This window comes from Salarias fasciatus, chromosome 4, assembly GCF_902148845.1.
Source record: "Salarias fasciatus chromosome 4, fSalaFa1.1, whole genome shotgun sequence".
Classification (NCBI taxonomy): domain Eukaryota; kingdom Metazoa; phylum Chordata; class Actinopteri; order Blenniiformes; family Blenniidae; genus Salarias; species Salarias fasciatus.
In genome coordinates, this window is record NC_043748.1 from 16,729,331 (window position 1) to 16,739,001 (window position 9,671).

Genomic DNA, 9,671 nt, shown 5'->3' on the forward strand with positions numbered 1-9,671 from the left:
TTTTTTTCCATCTTTTTCTTTACTGTCATAACTGTGAAAAGAAACTGCACTGTTTTACACTTTTAATGGAAAGGTTTTATTTAAGTCATTTTTTTGTTCAGTTGTTGTCGTCTCCATGTTTACTGAATGATTTGGAAGTGTGTCAGTGTGTGTTTGGAGGACATTTATCATGTTCAACATTCTGAATTTCTTTCATGTTGTTTTAACTGTGACTGTGTAATGAAACTGGCCTAATATAAATCTGCATTGTCACATAATACACACACGTATAATTTATTTCTCTTCTTCGTGTTCCTCTTTTGCTTCCAGCCACTTCTACTGGGCCAACGGTGTTTCCTCTGAGTCCATGCAGCTCTGACAGTGCAACCACCTTCACTCTTGCCTGCCTGGCCACTGGCTTCTCTCCCGCCTCACTCACTTTCTCATGGACCAAAAGCGACACGGCCTTGACTGATTTCCTCCAGTATCCTGCAGTCCAGAGAGGAGAAACTTACACTGGCATCAGTCAAATCCAGGTGAAAAGAGAAGACTGGAACAAGCTGGACAGCATCAAATGTCTGGCCAGTCATCCTGCCGGGCAATCCCCGGGTGCTTTTGTCTTCCCTGGTAAGTCTCCAGCTAAGGAAAATATGATTGTTTTTAAAACTGACTGAGTGTAACTGCATGGCAGGCCTGTTCACATGGACTTTTCACTGAATTGCAGAATTACACAAACATGTGTGACAATTATTTCTGATAAGTTTTGTCAAACATCTTCAAAAAGTTATTATCCTATTTAGTGGATGATCTGAAATATTATTGAGTACAGGTGGTACTTTTTTATTGTGTCAAATCTACATGTGTTGATAAATGAACAGATTAATCTTTGGTTTACATAAAAGAGTGATACAACCTAATTTATTAGTATTCATCAATATAATACGTTTCACCACTAAAAGACCTACTTCATTACTGCAGGTGGAATAAGACGGACAAAACATTTCCTTTTTCTTTTTTCCCCTCACTAACAAACTCTGTCTTAGAATAATATTTGATTCTTTCCTTTTTCATCTCTCTGCACTGCTCCAAGTTCTCTCCTGGTGTCTGCCTGCTTCAATATGGATTGTACATTAACACCATTTAAATAACATTTATGTTCATGTTGCTTGACAGTGAATGTATATGCAGAAGCAAGCATCACAATCTGAATACATTTCAACTTCAATCAATTCTCATTTAATGGAAAAGACACTTAATTTTTAAAGGAAAGCTTTTATTTGAGCAGCATCATGGATGCATGTGCAAGTTGCATATTCAGTCATCTTTTCACTTCTGTTCATCCAGATTTGATGAACACTGTGACACATGATCAGCTTCTGCATATATATCTATATTCCTTCCAGCTTCTGCATACATATGTGTGTATGTTTGTTTTTCAGAGGTGAAATATATTGAACCAACTCTTAAAGTGTGTTTCTCTGAAGAGGACAATGAGGTTACGTTCTCCTGCATTGCCAAAGATTTTGCTCCAAAGGAACACAACATAACATGGCAGAAAAATACAGGAGAAATCACTGGCAAAATAGACAAGATTGAGACCATTTCTGCAGGAAGAGCGGGGAATGAAACCACACTGTACAGCGCATCAAGTTTTCTCAGTGTTGAGCCCGATGAGTGGAGTAAAGGTACTACATATACATGTGTGTTTGAGAGGAAAGGGAAAGACAATATCAGCAAATCTGTGACCTACAAAGAATCCACCACAACCTGTAAGTACACCATGACATGTTCTTTTAATCATTTATGTTGGTTCACTTTCCATGATGAACACTTTTCATTCAGGTCACGTTTTTATTCACTTTTTAGGTGATGGGTGTCGAGAAGCAGATGTGGAAGTAACTATTGAAGGTCCCTCAATTGAAAACATGTCTGTGAACAGAAAAGGAACTCTGACCTGTGAAGTCAAGGTAAACAAGGGAAGAGTGGAAAAGATTTTCTGGGAGAACAGCTCCGGAAAAGAAATAGCTGGCAGTCAGCTGGAGCCTGGCAAGGGAAAGCAAAGCACACTTTTCCATACTATTGACATCACCTATGAGGAATGGAGCCAGGGGACAGGATTCTTCTGTGTGGTCGAGCATGACAACATGATAGAGCCACTGAAGAAAGAGTACCAAAAGGACATCGGTAAGAAAACTGCTCTGCAAGTGTCCAGTAAAAACAGTGCTTCCTTCCACTTGTCACTCCACAAACTACCTCGGTTTTTATTATTTGGGAAATATTCTCTTGGGAACATAAGGTACTTTCCTCTGTTCTTTATATCTAATTGATTTTTTTATATTTGCAGGAAAACAATGTCAGCGGCCTTCAGTGTTTATGCTGCCACCAGTTGAACATCCTAAAACAGAAAGGGTGACCCTGACTTGCTTTGTGAAAGACTTCTCTCCTCCGGAGGTTTTTGTCTCTTGGCTTGTTAACGATGAGGAAGCAGGTTCAGAATATGACTTCAACACCACCAGCCCTGTAGAAAGCAAAGGATCGTATTCTGCTTACGGCCAGTTAACACTGAGCTTTGACCAGTGGAGTGACAGTGAGGCTGTGTATAGCTGTGTCGTTTACCACGAGTCCTTGGTCAACACAACAAAAGCCATTGTCAGATCAATTGGCTACAGAACATTTGAAAAGAACAACGTGGTGAACCTCAGCATGAATGTCCCCGACACGTGCAAGGCCCAGTAGATGTTTCCTTCTGTCTCGCTGTGTCCTCTGTTGTTTGGATGTTCATGTTTGTTGCTTGTGATATTACAATGTGTTTGTGTGTTTTCACTGCAGATTCAAAATCAAAATAAAAAAAAATCTTTGCAAATCCTTTAATGTTTGTTCATGTTTGTTAAGTGCAGTTATGTCGTTCTTCAACCTGAATATTGTGTGTGCGACTGTTTTTTGTATGTCTATTGTGCCATTGATACTTGAATATATAGAGATAGACACATAGAGAGAGACTGATTTTATCTGGCTTGAGTTCTGAAACAACAAAAAAAAAATCTTTGCCAATATCTCTTCACCTGCTTCAGAAAATGATCCAATCAGTCCCATTTATCTTCATATTATTCATGAATAGTGCAGCAGCACTGCTTCTGTGACTTGTGTGTGTGGCTGTTTGCTCTACTGGGTCCTTCATCCCTCCACATACAATCAACAGTTTGACTCGACCTCGGCTGTTTCTGAGTCGAACAATGAAGAAACTCCAGTACAAGCCAAGGGAAGCAAACCACCAATATTTATCAATTTCTAAAGCAAGTCAGGATCACTGCAGGCAGAATGAACCTAATGCCACTGACACTGTGTTTTTAAGATGATGAAATCAAATGAGACTTATCGTGCATACTTCCTAAAATACAACTGAGCATTTCTCTTATCTTTATTCTTTTTAATTCTACACTGACGACAACATTCCCATGTGAAGAATCATTTTCACACAAGCTGTTCGTTAAAGCAAGATCTAAATGGTGGCAAGTATTAATCAAACAATGACTATATTCTACATTTAGAGCGCCTGATTGAAACAAACAAGGACGATGCTGAGAGGGTAGAAGAGGACAACATGGCGAGCACAGCCCTCACCTTCATCATCCTCTTCCTCCTCACTCTGCTGTTCACTATTGGAACTACAGCGATCAAGGTACAAGTCATTTTATATTGTCAAGCACAGATATGGATCAGAAAAAGTCTTCACAGTTGATGGTTTTAAACACTGACAAAAAGAAATGCAACCTAATCATATCTATAAAACAAAATATTTTCCATAACTACATCTTGAAGCAGAACTGCTTTGTTAATGTGGTGAAACAAATTTCCATTCTCGGTAATTATTCATCCTATAAATCCAACAGTTTCATTCTTCCTTCACTTCTAATTCTAATGAAGAATTCTCAACAATAAATGATGCATGCACAGTTACAGCACTCATCTTATACACTTTGATGCTGTTGACATTTGCAAAAAAAGATAAAATATTTTTGTTTTGCCAAGAGGTAAAATGTGCAAACTCGTATTGACCGTTACTTGAGATTTCCTTACAATTTCAATAATATTACTTCTTATATAATTACTGTATTTTGGGCTGATATTACGAACACCATCACGCCTATATGTAATATGTATAGTAAGTGATATTGTCCATTTACACTTGATTTTGCAATTTTCTTATCTTTTTTCAAAACATCTCTTTTCAGGTTAAATGAAACAAGGAGTACGATCATATCTGTTTCATGAAAACTTAAGGAAGTATATATCATAAATCATTTCTCTGACAAATTCCTATTATCATGTAAGTAGTTACAGCGATGTTTTTTGCTTTTTATGTCTTTGTTTGCCTTCTTCAAATAAAAGGTTCAAATGAAGTCCAGAAATGATGTGGCTTCTTATTCTCTCTTTCACTGTATTTTATGTAGTTGTAAAATGAGTTGTTTATTAAGATAGAAATTGATTTTCTGTATTTCTGTAAATAATATGTTGTGTTTATTTCCAGCAGATGGAAGCAACAGTGTGTGTGAAACTCAATGTGTAATGTGAGAATCTTTACAGTTGGTTACTTTTTGACTATTATTACTGCATGTGAGAACTAAAACCTTCAGCCAAAGTCATGCAAAGCTCCGTTAAGGCTTTCTGATAACAACTGTGTACTGTCAAGACGTATTTAAATGTGCTTTTTGCTTCTCTTCCTGGCACGCCACGCCTCACACCTGCTGTCTGTTGTGCTCCGTTGCTCCTTGCATTGTTTCACTTCTGTTTATTTCAGTACTCATGGGGGCCTGGGTGTTGTGAAGCCTTCCGCTGGCCGCTTGCCCTGATCACTCCGCCCTATCATGTTTAACATCTGTGTAACAGACTTCCAGTCCTGTCTCCACCTGAATTTATTACACCACAAACTATGTAAAAGTAAAACTCTGCCATCTGGCCCAAACACAAACACACTACACCTAAAACGGTTCATTACTCACCAAAATATGAAGGTATGTATCACTTTGGTCAAGTTATTTAATGTTTATTGTTCATAACCCACATGTGCAGTGAAGCATGGTGAAGACACAATCATCTTTTCTTTGTCTCAGAACCACGGATCGTCTCACCAAACATCACATTGTACCCTGTCTGGAAAGGTAAACTGGGAAACTCAGCAGTCAGACTGATTTGCACTCTCAGTGGCTTCTATCCAGACAAACTGAGTGTGGAGTGGCAACACGACCAACAACCCCTGAATATTGTTCCAAACGAATTAAAGCTGCAAAGTATGGAAGGGAGAGAAAAAACCTTCAGCCTCAGCAGTGAGATTGAGCCAAATATCACAGAGTGGACAACAGGCAGCAGTTTCACATGCAAGGCCACTCATGAAGGAAGTGAATATGAAAAAACAACAAGTATTTGTGAGAGTAAGTATGAATGTGAACTTCTTCATTAAATACACTGAAAATAAATCATTGCATTTATAAAATCTATTCAGATAATGTCTTTGTGATGAACTGAGTGATTATGGTTCATGTCATTTATTGTTTTTCCTCAGTGCATGCAAGTACTCCTCCTTCTATGATCCTGGACACTCCCAGCTTCAAGACTGTGATGACGGCTACCTCTGATGTGAAAGCCACATGCTTGATCAGCACTGTGTTTGATGCCAAGGTGACCTGGCTTTTGAACGAACAAGTTGCACCAAGTAACACTGTTTCCCAATCCTCCAACACAAGTTATGTAACAAGTGAAGTAACTGTTCCTTCAACAAAGTGGAAGCAGCTGAAACATCTTACATGCAGAGCTGAACATGCATGTTTTTCATCTGTGGAAAAGACCAAAAACATCACAGGTAAGATCACCTTTCAACCTGAAAATCAGACACTGCTGAAGAGACTTATTGATTCATTGTGTTCTTTGTTTTCTGCCGTCTTTATCTCTCAGAGCCTGAAGTTCCTGCTCCAGTGGTGATGATAAGCAGATCTCTTCCAGATCTTCTCAAGGGAAACAGTACTGTGCTCAAGTGTGAAATCACACAACTTTCCTCACATGATCTCTCCATCACAATTCAGGCCAATGGAGTTGACATCTCTGACAATCAATATGTTGATTTTCACAAAGCCTCAGACATTCATTCAGTGACCAAACACTTCAATGTTCCTGAAAAATACTGGAAAAAAGACCAAAGTTTCACTTGCAAGGTGAATCAAGGTTTTTCCAGCAGCAGCTCATCCCAATCTATTGGCAAGATTTTTGGTGAGTGGAGTATTCATAAATATATTTGTCTGTTTAAATCAATGTATTCACTCATCAGTTTTCTGATTTATCTCTCATTTAGTGGATCCATCAGTGGAACTTCTTCTGATCCTCAGTCAGGACTCTGATTCACAAACACTCTCATGCTCTGGAAGTGGCTTCGACCCTCAAATCAAATGGTTGCCTGAGCTCCAGATCAGCTCTTCCTCAACAAAAGGCGCCATCACCATGAGTGCAGATGGGCGTGTAGCAGTGACCAGTCGACTTCAAGTCCTGCGATCAGATTGGCAAAGTGGGAACGTCTTCACTTGTCAAGTCTCTGACAAGTCTCTCAACACAGCAGTCAACAAGAGTATCAGTGTCTGCTCAGGTAACCCGACAACACTCAACATTAGTCAGGAAATGATCAATACAGTCTCACCACTTCTGAATCATATCTCATCACAATCGTTTCTCTATTTCCATTTGACTGATGTTGCAGTTTTCTTTGCATTTGTTCTTCAGTTACTCCAGCATCCTCTCAGATTGCTGAGGTTTATGTTCATGGACCGCCACTGCAGCAGCTTCGGAGCAAAGAAAAGGCTCTGATGAATATCACCTGCCTTCTGGTGGGTCACCACCTTAAAGACTTCTCCATCAGCTGGAAGGTTGACAATAGCGAGTATTTTCGACAAAATGTTCATCAACAGCAACCAAAGAGCCACAGCAATGGGACAGAGACGATGCAGAGCTTCTTTGGTGTGTCAGCAGAGGATTGGCATGCATATAAACAAGTGTCTTGTGAGGGAAAACATCAATGTTCCAACAAAGGCTACGAGGCCCGTATCAGCAAAAGCAGAGGTAGTGGTAAAAATATGATTGTTCATTGTAAAAATAGAATCTTGGCTGAGAAACTTGCTTGTTCTCATGATAAACTAACAGATACAGTTCAAAGAAAAAAAACAACTGATCCTTGGTTTCTGTCTTCTTGTGTTTGTCAAGATCTGCTCCCACCAACAGTGAAGATTATTCAACCAACCGCCTCTGAGATGTCAGTGTCAGATATCTTCACGGTTGTTTGCCAAGTTTCTGGATTTTCCCCATCCAATATATTAGTCTACTGGGAGGAGAATGGAAAGGAACTTCCGTCCTCTCGGTACGTCAATGGTCCAGTGTGGAAGTACACGAGGAGCAGCTCTTTCTCCATGAGCAGTAAATTAAACGTATCCAAAAGTCTGGACACACCAGTGTATTCTTGCGTTGTCATCCATGAATCATCTGAAACACCTTTTCGAAGCACCATGAAGGATGTTCTGGGTGAGTTGTTCATTTTTGTTTGCTCACATGTGAATGAGTCCAAAACAATAAAAAGCTTTTCTGCTTCTTTTCTCAGCTCCAGTGGCCCTCAGTGAACCTTCAGTCCTCTTGCTTCAGAGTTCTAATGAACTTGTGTGCCTTGCCTTTGACTTCACTCCTGAAGCCATCAACATCACCTGGTTTCGTGATGGAACCTCAGAATTGCGTGATTACAATACCAGTGAGCCACAAAGAGGTGCAGATGGAAGATTTAGCATTCGGAGCCACCTCCGTCTGTCTCTAATCGACTTCTTACCAGGAGTGGTGTTCACCTGCAAGGTGACCCATGCAAGCTTTACAAAGCTCCTCAATCTATCCAGACCAGGTAAGACTTCATCCATTCATCCAATGTTTTCCAGAAGATGATATAACAGCATATTTAACAGTGCACGCCAGACACAAAATCACTTTTGAACTTTCAAACAAAACATTTGATCACAGACACCCTGGAGCAGTGTGATTTTTTAGATCACATCGTCCATGCTGAAGTGAGCCAAGATATAGGCGTGGAAACTGTGCACATGGCCTTCACCTTCCTCATCCTGTTCCTTATTTCTGTTGTCTACGGTGTTTTTGCGACCATGTTTAAGGTGAGACTCTGCCTTTTCTTTCAGCTTGACAGTTGCTTCTGGTCAATAAGCTGAGACATTCCTGTGTTTTGTTTCTTTTACAGACCAAATGATGACAAGACGACTCCCTGCAGACTTGAGGATTTTGATGCCATGTCAGTCAGATGTGTTCAGTTTTCTCTGCTTTGCTTTTGTATTTCTGGTGTTGTGTTCTCTGAAAAAAATAACAAACAAAAAATCCTACTTTTTGGGTGATTTTATAAGTACTTGATGCATTAAAAAATATCAATAAATTACATGTTGCATTCTCGTCCTTCAAATGTTTCAATTCATGTCAAAAGCTTTACTTTCAATCTCATACTTGAGGGCTGCAGTCCTGCATGGTCTCAGCGTGTCCCGGCTTCAAAACACTTGATTTTAAAACGGTGACTTGTTTCCAGGCTGTCTGCTGACTTTAGTAGAAGCAAATTCATTAAATTCAGGTGGAGACATTGAGACCATGCAGGCCTGTGTGGCCCTCCAGGACCAGAAGTTCTTCCTGTGCCACACAGTGTTCTCAGAGTACTCCAGTCGTCCACAAGAGTGAGACAAAGCTCCACATGCAGCGGTGTGAGAGCACCACCTCCATGTGAAATAGCAGCCCTGGAGACATTTGAAGATGCTGACAGATCGGAACTGGATGCACTGTGGCAGTATATGATAGAAAGGTGCATTCATCTTTAAATACAGAGGCTCTTTTTGTGTCTCCTCTCTTCCATACATCCACACTGACACACAGAGCCACTGTAAATCTGAGCTGTGTTTCTATCTGTATTTGTGTACCTTGTGGGTTTCTTGGAATTCACATCTGGGAGGGATGACACCAAACACATCAGGGCTTCCTATTGGCTACTTCTGGAGTGATCTGGCAGAGTGTGTGGCCCTTTTGGCTGGGGACCCCATGTCATCAGATCACTTTGAAAGATATTATTTGTAGCTGCTCTGATCCTTTTCTAAAACATTTCATACAGATAAATGAACTGACTTCACTTCTTACAGCTGAATCACATTTCCTTTGCCTTACACTCTTCTGACCTTTTTTGTCATAATCATAAATGAAAGGGTCCTTCATCATGGCTTACCTTTATGTTTTGGGATAAATTCAGATTGTAATGTGCTGAATATACTTTGACCTTTGACATGGAGTTAGTACTTTACTGATGTCATCTTATCTTCTAGAACTGGCTGCTTTTTAAAATATGTATGCTACGGTTGAAAGGTTCATCATAAATTAATATTGTCTGAGTGATTGATCCTGCTTTATCCAAACTAAGAAAATTTGATGAAAAAGTAAAAAAAATAAAATAAAAAAAAATCCATCCATTCATCCATCATGGATGCTGGAGTCTATCCCAGTCCATTCCATCAATTTTCCAGCATCAGAATAAATAAAGTAAAAAAAAAAAATAAATTCACTGCTTCAGGCTTCATGACTTATCAAGTTTGTCTTCATGAAGAGTCCACATGCATACTTGAATCGTCATAAAT

At 39.6% G+C, this 9,671-nt stretch overlaps 1 protein-coding gene across 2 annotated transcripts in view; it reads left to right on the forward strand.

Moving 5' to 3' along the window:
- The window catches only part of LOC115387515 (immunoglobulin mu heavy chain-like), a 167,584-nt gene extending 159,170 nt beyond the window's left edge, over window positions 1-8,414 (forward strand). The window contains exons 6-15 of one of the 2 annotated variants that reach the window (XM_030090249.1): window positions 310-606; window positions 5,091-5,408; window positions 5,540-5,836; window positions 5,929-6,240; window positions 6,323-6,610; window positions 6,745-7,086; window positions 7,222-7,536; window positions 7,613-7,900; window positions 8,017-8,165; window positions 8,249-8,414. In XM_030090249.1, coding sequence (XP_029946109.1) covers window positions 310-606; window positions 5,091-5,408; window positions 5,540-5,836; window positions 5,929-6,240; window positions 6,323-6,610; window positions 6,745-7,086; window positions 7,222-7,536; window positions 7,613-7,900; window positions 8,017-8,165; window positions 8,249-8,257 — 2,615 coding nt within the window. In that variant the 3' untranslated portion in view covers window positions 8,258-8,414. Of the gene's footprint in view, window positions 1-309; window positions 607-5,090; window positions 5,409-5,539; window positions 5,837-5,928; window positions 6,241-6,322; window positions 6,611-6,744; window positions 7,087-7,221; window positions 7,537-7,612; window positions 7,901-8,016; window positions 8,226-8,248 lie in introns of those variants that run through there. The other variant, XM_030090248.1, reaches the window with a different exon arrangement.
- The last annotated feature ends 1,257 nt before the right edge of the window (window positions 8,415-9,671 follow it).